The sequence below is a fragment of the Cupressus sempervirens genome, chromosome 10, assembly GCF_028749045.1.
Source record: "Cupressus sempervirens isolate cs-2001-9-10 chromosome 10, ASM2874904v1, whole genome shotgun sequence".
NCBI lineage: Eukaryota > Viridiplantae > Streptophyta > Pinopsida > Cupressales > Cupressaceae > Cupressus > Cupressus sempervirens.
In genome coordinates, this window is record NC_143127.1 from 311,796,979 (window position 1) to 311,814,380 (window position 17,402).

General features: G+C 31.6%; 1 protein-coding gene across 2 annotated transcripts; it reads right to left on the reverse strand.

Moving 5' to 3' along the window:
• Positions 1-2,717: 2,717 nt before the first annotated feature.
• On the reverse strand, positions 2,718-9,801 carry LOC149533877 (cytochrome P450 750A1-like). 2 transcript variants are annotated; one of them, XM_089804677.1, is made up of 2 exons: positions 8,882-9,801; positions 2,718-3,011 (listed from the first exon to the last, which is right to left on the reverse strand). In XM_089804677.1, exons 1-2 carry the CDS (start codon positions 9,761-9,763, stop codon positions 3,006-3,008), a joined length of 888 nt encoding a protein of 295 aa, XP_089660803.1. In that variant the 5' UTR covers positions 9,764-9,801; the 3' UTR covers positions 2,718-3,005. The 2 variants fall into 2 exon arrangements, with proteins under 2 accessions (XP_089660803.1, XP_089660802.1); XM_089804676.1 differs by lacking the exon at positions 2,718-3,011 and adding an exon at positions 7,344-7,963 and having other exon boundaries at positions 8,882-9,778.
• Between the last annotated feature and the right edge of the window lie 7,601 nt (positions 9,802-17,402).

The following is a 17,402-nucleotide window of genomic DNA, read 5'->3' on the forward strand; positions in this document are numbered from 1 at the left end:
TGCTAGAGTGATATGACATGACTTTGCATGAGTATTTCATCTTTTATGGGAAATGTCCTTATTTTCTTCAAAGTCTGGAACTCAAAAATATTTAATGGTGTTAACATATGCGGGAGAGAGAGAGACACTTAACTTTTTCGCAATTCATTTTCCCTTTATCCTGAAATACAACACACCAATAATCTTTTGGTAGCATGTGCAGTTCGTTCTTCTCCTTTCCGTCGAAATATTTTAATACTTCCTTTTCTTTGTATTGGGGTCGCCCTCTTATTATTGATTTTTTCAAAATTTTCTAGATGAGAATCTTTGAGGAATATTCATATTTTAGGGCATCTTTACTTCACTCTCTTCACAATCTTTGGAAAAATGGCTTCCTTTGTTACCTTGAGGTAGAAATTTCCCATTGCAACCACATTTCCTAATCTGAAACTCAACAAGAAGCCTTAACTTTTTATTTCTTTGTGAAGGCCTCGATCTTTAGTTCCCAATCACATCTTAACAATTGCAAGTCTTCATACAGTCCATCGATCGGTGGGGTAGATATTTATCTTAAGTTCATGTGGCATCAAAAGAAGAGACTAACAACTTCATTTCCATTAATATGTAGTAGATCAAGCATAAACTCATAATACTTGACAAATTTAGTCTTATTTTTCCAAACCTTTAATGACATTCACATTTTCTTTCATCCATAACCTCGTAGGCCTCTAGTATTTAACTAAATTAAATTTTGGACTTATCATCTATTGCCATGGCTATGTCCTCCGGATCCACACTTGATGTGGTTCACTTGAAGGGGAAAAGTCACTCAAGATCTCCGAAGCTATGGAATATGAAATGTTAGGGCCATGTAGTTGATAATGAGGTAAAGAACTTACTTCTCATCAGGAAGACACCAAAATACAACTCAATTACTCCTAGATCACCTAAATCTAACACGCACTAGAAAAATAGGAAATCTGCAATGGAAGAATGTAGATATCTCAAGAAAGATGAGAAGTAAGTTACTTAAGACACATTTAGACATATCTCTTTTATTCACTCTCTCACTCTAACCAAAGACTTCAACCAATAGAAAAAGGGACAACTAAAACTTGGGAACAATATTATAGTTCAAAACTATTACCTTATCTTCTATGAAGTGTAATAAACTTCAATAAAATTATTAGTGGCAAAAATGATATACAAGAAATTTTATTTTTTAAAGAATTATACATGATTTAAAATATATAGATTGATAGGATTTTTCTCTTGCACATTAATAATATTAATATGTATCCATTTCAAAATGAGAATAATATTTATTTATAAAAGCCTTGATTTACATAATTTGAGTAAAATGCAATGAACAATTATTTATAGTATTCATTTCCCAACAAAAGAATGTCTATTACGACTTAATCTCCAAGTTATAATAGGAAATAGATGCACTTTTCTTGGAATGGTGGCTCCAAAAGTTTCATTCATATCTATCTCTTCTTCACATTTCTAATTAAAAGAGTGAATGAGATTACCAAGTGCTACCTCAACAATTGTAATGCCCATGAAGCACTGGAACAATTTCTCCTTCCTATTCTAAAACGAATCATTCTTGACTCTGAATCTTTCAATATATCGAAAAGAATTTTAGTGGATTTTTCCATACTTTTGAATCTCTTCCTATAGGCCAAAGATTAACAATAAGCCTTATTTTTTGCTGGTATCTAAAAGTCATGATGATGGCCTTCCACTCTGAAGACACGCGAGGGAAGAGCAAAGAGTTTGGTGGATATAATCTTACTGTCTCTTTCAGTACACAATTCAAGTATTCCATTCTTGAAATATGTCAATGTGTTAATTTTTCATCAGTTTTTATCACAAAATTAATTCTTCATTAGGGATGGATTTCTCAATAATTCACTCATTGCCCATTCTAATGCAGTTGAGGATGTATCTATTGCAACATTCCTAAACACACATAAAGAGATTAATTCATAATAAAAAAAGGTATATAATAAACATAAAATAGATGCAACCATTAGTATATACAACAAAGTTGCATAGCAACTAAGTTCCTGCCAAAATTAGGTAGGATTGTTTAAAATTTAGAAAATATTATATATATATGTAAATACTTAAAAATTTCAAAGTAGGTAATACTAAAAGTTAATAATTGTTAATTTAAGTTTAAATATCATATTTTCTTTTGATAAATCAATATTTACATCTAATTAATATTATAATTAATATATAATATTTCTTAAAAATATAATATATAAAACAATCGATTTATCAAATAGTATAGATATAAATATAATATATAAATAAATTATAGTCTAATACGAATTAGAATTAATATGACTATAATTTTAAAAATGACGTTTAAAATCAATTCAAAATATATAAATTGTTTATATTATTTATTTCTATTATTATATAATAGTTCTTATAGTATATATATCTAATGTAGTATATAATAGTTATTTTAAATTTTATCTTTTGAAAAAATAACATAAGTTCAGTCAAATTTTTATCTAAATATTTTGTGCATCAACTTTTATTAGTTTCCGAAAATTTCTATTCTTATAGCCCAAAACATTTTAACCAATCAAATTTCTAAAAAGTTATTTGGTTAAAAAATTTACAAATTAGCTTTATGAAATATCAATAAATGACATTATTAAAGAATTGATTAAAGTGGATTGGATGAAAATGCATATAAAATTACTATCTAATATAAATGAAAATAAAAACATTTATATTTGAAAAACAAATATTAATAGGAAGTGATAAATTTTATGACTCTCCCTCCTTCACACTGCGCTCCACATGTTCATCTATGATTCTGTCAAGCGCGGCATCCAACCGTCGATGGAGATTCTTCATACGTCGCCTCAGCACCTGCAAGTCGAGCCACTCCAACCAAGGAAGGAGATCCCCAATATTGACAGCTCCCATCAACTCAGCAGCCTCCCTGGTCAGATCCTTAAACACACGACTGCCTCCTGAGAGGCGCTCTGCGTTTGTCACGCCTGCCAATATTCAATATTCATAAAATTGTATTTCAATCTATTTAAAGAAAAGATTGGGGAATGCCATACGGCTTCCAAATTTTGTTGGGAAAGTGATGCGTTGATTTTTCTACACCAACATTAGTCACCTCAAGTTTGGAATTAATTACGGCTATGGTTAATTATAATAATAACCTTGCTTTGAGAGAAAATCATAATATTTTCAAGATGAGAAATCTAAGAGGGAACCACACAATTGCGAAGGTGAGTAATCTTCATTTGTCACAAGAACACCAATCATTCTCACCGTTACAAGGACATTTTCTATAGTCTCACTTTAGTATTTAGATATGTGGTATTTGAACATATATTCAATAGATTGGTATTTTTTGAGTTGCAGATTGAATACTATTTTACAAAAAATAAATGGCGTTGTGCATTTTTTTCACAATTAAGCCAATTAGTCCTAATTGATCCCCATTTCATTGTATTTTCTGCATTTCTAATTTTCGACTAATATTTATATCAATAAATTTCTAGGCACTCTGAAGTTCTTTTAATTTAAGATTTTAATTATTTAGATCTTTTCTTTTCTCTATGAGACTTGAGAAATAAACATAAAGACTAGACAAAATATAAAGTTGTGTCACCTTTAAGAATGACTTATCAGAACAATTAAACTTTAGTATTTCTGTCTAAAAAATATTTTTGTTTAAACATATGATCAAGAAAATTCATTCTAGCTAAACTATATATGTTCTCACAATTTTTCGATTGAAAATGTCTATTAAATGCATGTTTTTTACCAATTTGTGTATAATTACTAAAAATAAAATGATTTTAGAAAAGTGATGTTTCAATAACTCTTACTCTTTTTAAAGATATTTTTTTAATAACATATAAATACCATTTTGTAGAGCCCAGAGTCAAGAATATTCTCATATAGAGTCAATAGCATTTTAATTAGACATGATATATTGTAATTAAGAAATTCTACAAGTACGTATTTTAACACTCAAGAAGATGTTGATTTTGAGAAAGAAAAAAATAATAAGTCATATAAAAAAATATTGAAAAGCATATGATGTTCTAGAGGAGAGAGTCATCTTCCAGAATGTATACCTTTTCTTTTTGTTACAATACATTTGTTCTAAAAATTGTTGCGGGAGATGAAAACTATTAATTTCAAGTGAGTTGAAATTTGAGTTCCTATAAAAGAGAAAATATAGGTCAAAAATCAATTATTTTTCATTGAGATAGCTATATATGTTATCTATAATATAATTTGAGATCAAAGGGAACTAATTTATTTTCATATAGTTTTGTCATGTAGACCCCTAACTTTTAGCATTTTTTGGCAACTAAAAAATTGTCCATAAAAATTAGAAAAATATATCAATTTTTATTCAAAATATTTTTTGTAAATAATAATCCTAGACTTCATCCATTTCTACAGATTTTATTAGTTTACTTCATTTTCATATTCTAAATAATAACACCACTATTATGTTATTGAAGTTGAACACTTATACTCTTTTTAGCATTTTCCTTTATAAAAGGGTAACACGGGTTTCATTTTTGTGGAAGAAGGCAGAAAATGGATTGTTGAGAAGTATTCATATTTGATCACCATTATTTTTGGTTGAAGAGAGACTAGGGAAAAGCTAAATTTGCTACCACATAAGAAGGAGAAGACGGGTAATCTAAAGAGATTCAAGTGTCATTGGTTAATATTGGATTATAAATATTGCGCATAATTGGTGACATGATGTTTTGTGATTTGAATTGGTTAATCAATTTCCTAGCATGAAAACACAAATTAGTTGTCTTGAATTGATGTTTCGAGAGTATCTACCTTTGGTGGGAAAGGATATTAATACAAATAATTACAATTTTTCTAATGGAATTTTTCAATATGGGTTTATTAATGGAGAAGTGATATATATTCTATAATATGTGCCAGTCAAGTAATCTATCTTGTTACTACTAGTTTATAGATAAGCATCATTCAAACTACAATATTTGAGGATATACTTACAACATCATATGAGTTCTTCAAAGACTCATTTAAAATCTCAAATGGATAAATTGTAAAAGGATCTCTTTGGACGTTGGCAACATCAGAGGATGGAGGAATTTCCATCATCTCCAGTTAGCTTCTCAATTTGAGATGATGATTTCATATTTCTTTCTAATGCAGTTAAAATTCGAAAGTACATGTTTTGTGAAGCTTCAATTTGGAGACAGATTTGACACTCGATATTGTGCTCAATATGGATTTCTGTCAAGCGAGCTTCAAAGTATATGATTGAGAATTATACCATTTTGCATCATTAGACACTAATTCAGATTTATCACATCTCTTCGGAATCATTGTTGACTAGTTCAAGACTTTTCCATTTAAGAACGCATCTCAAAGATACACCTTTCTAAGTGTAAGGCAAAAACATGATGGAGCCTTACTTGGTTCAGGATCTACTACTTCAATTCTTTTTCCTTAAGATATATAATCAGCATATCTTGCAATGTAAACCTTAAAGAAGTGGCTAATGTAAATTTTATGTTTCTAAGATCAATGTAATGAGGAGACACAAGGTTGGGGGAGGGAATGTTGGCATAAATTGTTAAGCATATTATATTTTTATGTGGGATAACTAGCATTCAATAACTACATGAAGTAACAGTGGTTAAACAAGCTGCAATTTGTACTGTATGAAAACTTCTATATATTATTATTGACTAGTGTATCGAATATTTTGTCTAATTTATCATCTCTGGTATTCTATTGTGCAAATTATTGCATTTAAATTTCAGGCAATACTGTAAGCCTCATACAAAGATTTAAAATCTTGGGTAACCGCATCCCATAGAGCTCGAGGTTGTCTTCTATTTTGGTAGGTCCATAGATGTTCTATGGGTCGAATTGAAGGATTGAAGACAAACTTTTAACAGAGAACTCTAACCAGTTTTCTACGACTATTTCATATTTGATCATTACTCTATTTAAAGGCTTCCACATATGACACCTACACCACTTGAGGCACCAATCGAATTGTTAAAATGACCATCCTAATTGTTTTAGTATTCAACAAATCAAGCAGCCTCTGTAGTTGTGATCTTTGATTCTTGAATTCGAACTATGTTGATCAATTAAAGCTCCAACTGGCACTTGATCATGTACCACATTGTTAATGGTGTTTAAGCCACTAACGGGTAAGGGGGTGATGTTCATCTACCTCCAAGGGAGTCATCTTCCCTATTCTTTCGTAAATGAAGCATCTTCCCTCTTCAAGCGGTTGGTCATTGTTTCCGTTTTGGGTCTGGATTGGCCAGTGTTCCAAAGTTCCTACATTTTGGTTAATGTTTCTTGGTTAAGAGATTTCCAGAATGTCGTTATCCATTTCTTTATCAGAGATAGCTTCATCAAATTTTACATCAATCTCTGTTCAATGATCTCAACATTAATTGGGATGTTTGCTAAAGTGTCAGTGTTGGTAATTTCTGCTGTAACAGATATCGGATTGGGAAGTGGCACAACTGGATGGGGAAAGTACGAGGCTTCATTTTAGAATTGGAGTGATTTTCCTGTATGTCTACATTGCTATCATTACCGTTACTTGTAGTCGGGAAGAGACAAGTGATTCTAAATACGTTTCATCGGTGGAGGCCTACGGCAAAAATGCTCTGAGTGCTGGTACGTTAAATGTGGCAGGTTAGGGTTTAATGCAGAAAACTACCATTTCGGTAGAGCCATTCTCATTAATGATTTATTTTCTTTAAAATCAAAGACTTGTACCCAACTTTGGCCTTTATGGAGATTTGCATCAGCAAAGTAAGATTCAACTATTTTTTCATTTTATCTGTGATTTTCTTGTTTATAATGATTGAACTAGGCTATTCAATAAAGTTTATTCCTATTTTACTTTGAACAAAAGTATCACCATCTTATTTGAATATTTGTTTAATTGATTACAATTTTTCTTTTCAATTTGAATGTTCTTAGTATTAAAATGTACTAAATTTCTTTAAAATAATTGTCTGGTATTTTTTGTTGAGATTATTATAGTTATACCTTATTAAGATATAGGGCAGTTCTAAATTATCATCTTATTTTCATCATAATGTAATAAACTTATTAGCCAAAAAAGGATAGACAAGAAAAAAAAAGAGTTTAAAAATTATACATAATTTAAAATGTACAGATTGATAGGATTTTTCTCTTTCACATTTATAATATTAATATTTATTCATTTTACAATGAGAATAATATTTATTAATAAAATTCTTAACTTACATAATTTGAATAAAAGGCAATGAACAATTATTTAGAGTATTTATGTCTCTGGGGAAGAATTTCAATTGGAGCTTAATCTCCTAGTTGGAATAGCAAATAAATGCACTTTTCTAGGAATGGTGGCTCCAAAAGTTTCATTCATATCTATCTCTTCTTCACTTTTCCAATCAAAAGAGTGAATGAGATATCCTAGTGCTACCTCAACAATTGCAATGCCGAACGAAGCACCGGGACAACTTCTCCTTCCTGCTCCAAAAGGAATCATTCTTAATTCTGAATCTTTCAATATATCAAAAGTTCTTTTGGCAAATCTCTCAGGCTTAAATTCCAATGGATCTTCCCATACTTTTGAATCTCTTCCTATAGCCCAAAGATTAACAATAAGCCTTGTTTTTGTTAGTATCAAAAAGTCATGATGATGGCCTTTCACAATACAATCTTCTATAGACTCATGAGGGGAGAGCAAAGAGCCTGGTGGATACAATCTTAATGTCTCTTTCACTACGCAATGCAAGTATTCCATTCTTGAAATATGAGAATGTGTTAATTTTTCATCATTTTTTATCACAAAATTAATTTCTTCTTCTAATTTCTTAATTAGACATGGATTTCTCAATAATTCACTCATTGCCCATTCCAATGTAGTTGAGGATGTATCTATTCCAGCAGTGAACATTTCCTAAACACACATGGAAAGATTAATTTATATAAAAAATATATATGATAAATATAAAACAGATGCAACCATTAGAATATACAAAAAAAAAAATCACTACCTATCTAATATAAATGAAAATAAAACTGTCATATTTGAAAAATAGATATTATTAAGAAGTGATATATTTTATATCATAAAAGAAAAATGGTTAGTAATATAGACTTCATTGATTTTCAAATGTTATGACTCTTTTAATCACACTAAAATATATGTATCATTATTGAAAAATAAATATAAATTTTCTTACTTAATAGTCTTTCCAATTTTAATATATAAGTAATTAGTTGGGCACAATTTTCTCACATAAAAGATATAGTATAAATGTAAGTGGAAGTGATGAATTATTAATTTAGTGTTAAGAATAAATAGAATAATAAAACTCTTTATCTAAATGAAAACTAATAACTAAAATTTCTAAAATATAGATTTATTTTGATATTGTTAACACTATTCAATTGTATAGTTTTTTAGTCTAATTTAGTTATATGTCTTTCATAATTAGTAGTTCAGATGAAAAGGAATAGAGCACTTGTTTATAAATATCACACATTAAGGCTTCCTTCCTATTCTTAAAATGTTAAAAAGTCAAAGTTGACTTAGAAGGAATAGAGCACTTGTTTATTAACATCGCACATTAAGGCTTCCTTCCTATTTCAAAAATGTTAAAAAGTCAAAGTTGACTTAGAAGGAATAGAACACTTATTTATAAACATCACACATTAAGGCTTCCTTCCTGTTCAAAAAATGTTAAAAAGTCAAAGTCGACATAGAAGAAATAGAACACTTGTTATAACATCACACATTAAGACTTCCAAAGTCAAAATTGGCTTATAACCATTCTATTACCATTCTAATTTGAAACTGAAAAGGTGGACTTACAAAAATGATTGCCTTCTTCTCTTGTGGTGTGATATCCATGTCCGCAAGAGCATCGACCAAGTCCTTGTGTTGCTCTTCTCCCTCCTTCACAATTCGCTCCACATGTTCATCTATGATTCTGTCAAGCACGGCATCCAACCGTCGATGGAGATTCTTCATACGTCGCCTCAGCCCCTGCAAATCGAGCCACTCCAACCAAGGAAGGAGATCCCCAATATTGACAGCTCCCATCAACTCAGCAGCCTCTCTAATCAGCTCCCTAAACATACGACTACCTCCTGAGAGGTGCTCTGCATCTGTCACGCCTGCCAATATTCTCCATGACAACTCGGAGGTGTAGCGGGCAAAGCTCTCGCTCACATCCACTCCCACTCTCCCCTCCTCGCTCTTCTCCCATATCGATTTCACCATCGCCCGCGCCTCTTCCTCCATCACCTCCCTCAGTGATTCCACCCTTCTCGCATTCAGCAGCTCCACTATGCATATTTTTCTCATTTTCCGCCAATAATCGCCATAGGGAGCGAACAAGATGTCCCTCCAATTGTAAAACAAGTATTTTCCTGCCGCAGAAGACGGCCTGTTGGCAAAATTCAAGTCGTGGGTTTTCAGAAACTGTTTCGCCGCCTCAGAAGAAGAGGCAACGACAACATCAACAGAACCCAACTTCAGAGACATAATCGGGCCATGTTTCTCAGCCAGGCGCTGCAGACTACGGTGAGGAAGAGCTCCCAACTGGTGAAGGTTTCCGATGATGGGCATCCGAAATGGCCCTGGCAAACATGACAACCTCCCATTGCTTTTCCTCTTCCATCCCAAAACAAAAGACACGAAAACAGTCAACAAAAACAATAATATTGCACAAACACTCGTATGGAGATCCATATTTTCTATGCAAACCTAGACAGACAAATTGTGGCTTCTCTTTGCTTGGAAGGGAAGTGTCTCTATAAAAGAGACGGGCCTGATTTTGGTTTTCCACCTAATTAATAATTTGCATTTAATAATATTCATCACTATTATTTTTTGTTTCACCAAATCATTGTCTTTTTCTACCTAATTATAAGTTTAAATTCACATTGTCATTTATTATTTTTTTCACCAAATCATTGTCTTTTTCTACCTAATTATAAGTTTAGATTCACATTGTCATTTATTATTGAATTGAACTAAACCACATTCATTTTTATTTTTATATAACTGTTAAAATAAAACAAATTAAATGTATTATCTATTTATCTTATTAAAATAGATCATTTAGGTTGCTTTCAATCCAACTAAATTAAATAAATAAATTATTTGAATAATCACTTTAAATTAGATTAAATTATAAGATCACATACATATGATCTAATGTTCCAAGTTATATGTATCATTAAAAATTACTATCTTTCTTTTCCCATGCAAACACTCTAAAAGGGGAAAACCTCTAGACATGTCATTGTAGGAATTGTTTATAGAAAAATCTAGATGGCATATATTAAGTGAGTTGAGGGTTTCTATGATGGCTAAATGCTCTAAACGGACAAAACCTCTAGAAATATCATTTCTCCAATTGTCTATCATGGACGCTCAATGTGATTAAATGATGGATGAATGTAGTAGAGTAAACAACTTGAGGTTTCTTTTGATGAGAAAACCCAACACATATCATTGGTCCAATTGTTTAGAATGGACGTGGATTGTTAGATTAAATGGTAGGTGAATGGCGTAGAGTGTATGGGTTGAGGTTTCAAGTGAGGAAGAGCTCCCAACTAATGGAGGTTTCATATGATGAACTAGTGGAATAGTTTTTGTTTTTTCTTCTCTCCTATCCCAATAGAAGAAACATCACAAAAAATTATAAAAATGGAAAAAAACTCCTATTGATAGATAAATTTTTGGTTCACTTTGTTGGAAAGTCAAATTTGTATAAAATAGAGATACAACTAATTTTGACTTTCCACCTAATTGATAATTAAAAAAATTAAATCTACTTTTCACCACTATTATTTTCTTTTCACACCTAACTATTGTCTTTTCCACCTAGTTACTAATTTAAATTTGATTTGCCATTGCATTACTGAATAGAACTCAATTGAATCAATCTTGATTTTAATTATTAGAACATATATCTCCCATTTATATCATTAAATATAATCAAATAGATTGACTCCTAATAAACTTAAATACATAAAAAAAGTTTTCTCTCCAAAATTATTAAAATTAAGTTGACTTATAGTGCTCTTTACATATGACCTAACCTCTCAAGTCATCATGCATCATTTAAAATCAATGCTTTATTTTAATAAGCCAATGGAAGTGGACTTATTTAATTCACTTTAATAAAATAAAATATGTATAAATATTATTTTATTTTAATTTATTGAGTAGAAAACTTTCTGTAGAAAAGAACAACAACCAAAAGCTTAAACATACAAAGAAACTCAAATAAATCACATGAAGAGTTTTGCGAGGAACCCAAAATCTCCCAAGGTTTTAAAAAAGTACCGAAAGCATTCAAGTGTTTTCAAAAGGATCCTACACCTTTAGGGTACATGAGAAGCTCCAATAAGGTATCCAAAAGAAACACCACTCAAATGGGCAAGCACAACAAGAATAAGAATTTTTCAAGGGATCACCACACCTTGTGATTGAGATTCAAAATTGTACTTGAAGCCACCCAACAACATATAGCACTAGACTCCCCATAGAAAACCTCTTCCAAACACAACTCCATCTTCACCTTAATAGAATAGGATCCCACCTCAGTAGGAGTGATATGGAGGAAAGAAGCAATTGAAGCAATCCAAGAAAGAATTCATCTAGTGTTAACGTAACCAATTCTAAGAGAATTATGTATCAACAAACCACCATCTTCCTCCCACTAGAGGATCCCCACCTCAATATTGAATGACTTTATCTAAAAATGTTATATGTAGGTTTTTCTTTTACTTTTTCATATTTGGACACACATAAATATGGTAGTTTTGCAGAACCATTATGCTCAAAACAATTGAAACATTTAATAAGCCTAAAGGTCGAGGCTTGCCAAATCTTATTCTTAAAATAATAAGATTATGTTTCAACTAACCATATGGGACTTCTTTGAACATCTATGAGTTGTAAAGTTTCTCAATTTAAGTGTTACATTAAAATAAATTGCATGTAGTTTTTTTTCTCTTTCTTTCTTTTTAAATTGAGTCTTATATAGATTTTAAGGCTTATAGTTATGTCCTTTTGTGTTCTTTATTATTAAAAACTAATTCATCACTTGTCATTTTAGTAATTACCTTTTCACAATAAAAATTTGATATCCTCTATGTAAATTGGGCATACATGGAGAGAGAAAAAGAAAAATGAGTTATATATATTAATAAATCATTTTCATTTCTCAATTCCATTTTTAATCTTATTCTATCACTGCTACTATAAAAGTGCCCAACCAATATCTATGCTACAATCAAATCTATTTGAAAATATTGAGAAATAAAATAATTATGAATTTATCTAATTAAACAAAAGAACATAGATCTCATTATTTTAGTAGTGTATTTAGTCATTTATACAATTAGTCATTTTACATGAGAACATTCCAACTCTTTCAATATATATTAAAAATACATTTTGTAAAAAAGAGGTAGACTAAGAGGGAGTAAACATAGAAAGTCAAAAGGAAATACAAGTCTACAAACTCAAGTGCTACAACAAGTTATTTTTCATTAATTAAATTAATAGAAATCTTAAAATGCTACAACATTCTACTTTGGCTAATAAGCCAAATTGGTCAGCTAAAGATACAATACGAGGAATAGTGAGAGAAGCCAGACCAGCAGAACCTAAAATAAGAACAAGAAATATAGTCATTATTACATTTACCATACTTATAGTATGTCAAGATTGTAAGATTTAAAAGAACCAAGTATTTCTACATCATAAAAATTGTGTTACAATGAAATGGAAGTTTTTATTATGAGCGCGGCCATGTCAGACCATGAAGTTTTGGAATGAGGGGTTGAAACTTCTGGTAGCAAACATCCCATCAAGGCACAGACACACACTCTCCCTCTCAAAGCTAAGATATATAAAAATAATTCTAAATCTCTACACACCTCTTGTGAGATGCCAAAAAAAAGAGGAAAGGATTGGGAAGTAGAGCAATAAGTTAAAGATAAAATACCTAAGGTCCCAAGAATATTATGATCTCAAACATAGTGCACCAATATTTCTATCATAAGGACAACTATATCTGGTATCTCCCACAAAAGGAAATCCCTTTCTAATACTAACGCCAAAAATTTGCAGTTCAGAATTGGAAAGTATGAAGAATGCCAAGTATTTTAAGTCCCTTGAGGTCGTGAGACAATTTTGGCATGGGGAGGAACAATTTCGGAGATGCTTCACTCTTTGATGTCAACCTAAGAATGACATGAGCTACAATATAAGAAGTTATTTTCATTAAACGTTCATAGAGAACGGGACAGAAACAACATTTTTTTAGCAATGGTCAGGCTAGGTGAAAAATGACATTTGATATTTTAATTGGTTAGACGACAGAGGTTTTTGTAGAATCAAACATAGGGAAGAAAGAGAGAACAAACAGACACAATAATATTACACAAACACACAGTCTTTATTGATTTTTAAATTTGATTACATATTACAGGTTTCTTCACTTTAAATTCTACAGTTTAATGAAATATTACAGTATTAACTAACGCATTGATTACAGATTAACTCTTCATAACATATATCAAACTGCAACAGTAAATTGGTGGAGAACTGCAGCTGGGATGGTAGAATTATGACTCAGACATCAGTTCTTTCCATACTCCCTCTTGATGTCTAGACTCACAACTCAATTTCAAGACACTCAAACAAATCATAATGCAACTTTTTATCACTAGAGTCTTATAGACTCGCATAGTACTTCTAATAGAAGTTAACTTTCTATTTACAAAATATTCTCTATTTCACAAGTGATCGCAACGCCCAATCTTCCCTGGCTTTCTCTAATATAGAGAAGACTCGTGACACATCCATGTGTTAATCAGAACAAGTAGTCATCAATTACTTCACTCAAACATTAGAACTTTGATTCAACACTATTACTTTTGGCATGTGAATATTAAGGTTTGGACAAACTTTTCAACATCTTGGCGACCTTCTACCAATAGGATCCATCGATCCATCCATAATCAAGCTGTATACAACTTTTCATAGATTATCCATCACAATCTCTATTCCAACATGTCTTTTGACTATAACTCTTCAACCCAAAAATTTCACTAGGGTGAAGATCCCAACATCAAATATTGATTTATAATTTATGTGAAGACATCATCATATCCAAGTATCCAACCATCTGACAGGCTCGCTCTATCCCATTTCTCTAAAATATAATTATCCTTAATCACCTTCATCTCATTTTGGGCTTCCTCTAGTGTAGCCAAATGCCATCCAAGTGGACTACTAAAATGAATTCTAACTATCTTCTTCATAGCCTTACCACTTCTCAAGGTCGCCTTGCTAGGCTAGATAAAAAATATCCTCAAATATAACATTGAAACTGTATAAGGAAACAATATATACAAGATAAAATAGAAAAATAGAAAAATAATTAAGAGTTTAGTTATTTTTCATAATAGATTACTGGGCATAATCTTAAAATTCAATTTAAGAAATATAAACAATTTTATTTTAAAACATGTGACAAATTCTAATTCATGGTCTAGAAAATGTATGCAAAAGAAAAAATTTATGAAGAAGCAACCTCAAGTGCTTACTTAGAAATACTATTATATCCGAGAAATAAATGAAAATTGTTGAACAAAATGTAGATATAATACCTAGAGGATTGTTGTAGTGTTGAAAAAATGTAGATATAATACTTGTGACAATAGAACTAGTATGTGATTATGTGGTATATCAACATGGAGGACCGCTTTTAGGTACTTTATTATTACCACTCCCCTATTCTAAATCACTTCAGGAATCTAGACCACATTTCCTTCCTATTTCATTTCTTGCATTCACTGGAGGATTGCATTTATAAGGCTAGGAGGAAACATGAGGAGGGTATAACTTTCTACCTTATCCACATGGGCTTATGAACAAATTGCATATCCAACACCTAGCCCAAAATCTATCACTCTTGGTTAACCCTTTCACCCCTGTCACCCTCATGTCTCCTTGCACCCTGGCCCTATCCCTAGCCACAAGAAATTCAAGAAAACCCCTGGCCCTAAGGTACAAATTGACACTGAGGTTAAAACTAGCCTCATAGAGTTGGGTTTAGATACTAAGAAGGGTATAGATCTCTAGTTCAAAAAATTTAAGCCCTGCACCTTCCCCCCCCACCCCAAGCATGAATCCACCTCTAATTCTTCTAAAAGTGATTTCAAACCTCCTAGAAAGAAGAGACTGCCTCAAGACACCAAGCCTCCATCCAACCCTCTTAGCCCCTCCCATATCTCTAACACTCTTGAGGCTACCTCAACTAGAAGCAGGAAAGGAAAGGAAAGGAAACCCCAAAGGTGCTAGGAAGAAAGGAAAGCATAGCCATAGTAAGATGAGACTGGAAAGGCTTGAGCAGTCTATGAAGGACCTGACAGACAACCAAGCTATTATCTTCCAGAGATTTGAAACATTGGTTGAGTTTTCCACCAAGATCATGCACTCCACAACCACAACCCTCTACTTATTACAAGTTAATAAAGAGGAGAAGGACCTGGGAAAAGCTACCAAGATAACTCGATCTATCTAGGTGTGTTTCTAGTGGAGGACTAGCTAAAGACCATTATGGAAAAACCCAGTAAGGTGGAGGGGAAGGATGTGGATAAGGATGTACCTAAGGAAAAGAAGGATGACAACCATGGGCGGGAACAAGGAAGCTAGCCCTAGTGCTAGTGTTTGTTTTTGTTTCTTTTATGCTCATACCTATGAACTTGATACTCCATGAGGTTTTACTTTTTATGCTTATGTCGATTAATGGGACTAATAGTAATGATATGTTTAGTTGACGCTAGTTTATTTTACAAGCTTTTCTACATATTAGTATAAGGAGTGATAGTAATGTTAATTATGCTATAGACATATCTTATTTTTTAAAGTTTAAAGTTGGTATCAGTTAGATGACTGGGAGGTAACCTTCGACTAATTCTTTAGCCTTTTGGTGCTTTGGGGTCAGCTCCCCATCTTTTTTGCTACTATCTAATACTTCAAAAATAGAACTAATATCTCTTCTCAAAAAGTCATTGCAAAAATTGGTTTGGTTTTGTTGGTGATTTTACACTATTAAGCAACAAAATACTTAAAACCAATATAATAAATATCACAACAACCTAAGGATTAGATAATTCCCATAAGCAGTTATGTGCTCTTCAAATCTAGACCCAACTTTAATAAAATCAAAAAGATTTTCTACTCTTTTGGCTTTGCAAAACCAAGGCAGGTGCACTTGAGGGATGAAAGATTTGCAATTTGATACTGCTTACATATTTCACTCATTCCATGACATTTTTACAAAAATACACATCACTAATAGTAGATTGGTCACAATTCTTCTTTAGATCTATAGGTAATTCTAGGCAATAGAAGCTATCTAAGACTCAAAAATTAAATGTAGACAAGTGTTGACCAGCTTTGACATTCTTCAAACATTAGAGTAAAATTGATTTTGAGTTTAAGCTTGATTCTTATTCATCATTTCTTCATATGCAGACTGAACTAATTGATTAGTGCCTCAACCATTGGGATTTAGAGTCTATCCAATTTCTAGACCTAATTGACTACATTAAAATCAATATTATCAGCAATTCTCACTAAAACTCATTCTTACAAATATCCTCTCTACTACCATGGAGATCCTATCATATTCACTAAAGAATTTACCTAATTCATTAAATTAAAAAAAATAGTGAAAATGATATGCAATTTAGCCTAATTGCATTCAATTGAAAAAACTTTTTTGATGCAATCTTGAGATAACTAGATAATAGAAATGGTGACAAGATTCAGGACAAAATGGTATGGGCATAGTTCATATTTGTATTAATTTCCTTTGAAAATTGTACAATAACTATAATAGAACACAAAATGACTCAAGACAAGGCATTAAGATCCTGTAACATCAATGTATTCTCATATACTTACAGAGAAAATACATCATAAAGTTTACATCAAGACTAGACTAAACAAGATAGCAAAACTAAAATTATACAATGACTAGGACCCCTTCTCTAGCCCTAGAATCTCACTTATATAGTGCGAGATACAATGAGCTTCAGGCTAAGAGAGTATTGACAACTGTCCTTAAGATAGAAAGATATTTACATTGTTACTGTCACAAAAAGATAAAATTTTGTGCAACAGAAAAAATTTACATTTAAATATTCTTTTAGTGGGACCAATTTCCGTTACACTTTAAAATGTTGTAGATTTCATGATTGGCTTTGTTGTTGTTGTAACTCCTCAGAAGATGTAGCCAATAAGTTTGTTTGTGATGCTTTTGGCTTTGATTTCTGTAGACTTACTTCAACTCTAG

Excerpts from the sequence above, each read along its gene's own strand:
- LOC149533877 (XM_089804676.1), bottom strand. The coding sequence starts at position 9,763 with ATGGATCTCCATACGAGTGTTTGTGCAATATTATTGTTTTTGTTGACT. Across the intron at positions 7,964-8,881 it reads AGAAGAAGGCAATCATTTTT|GAAATGTTCACTGCTGGAAT; the intron begins GTAAGTCCACCT and ends ATGTGTGTTTAG.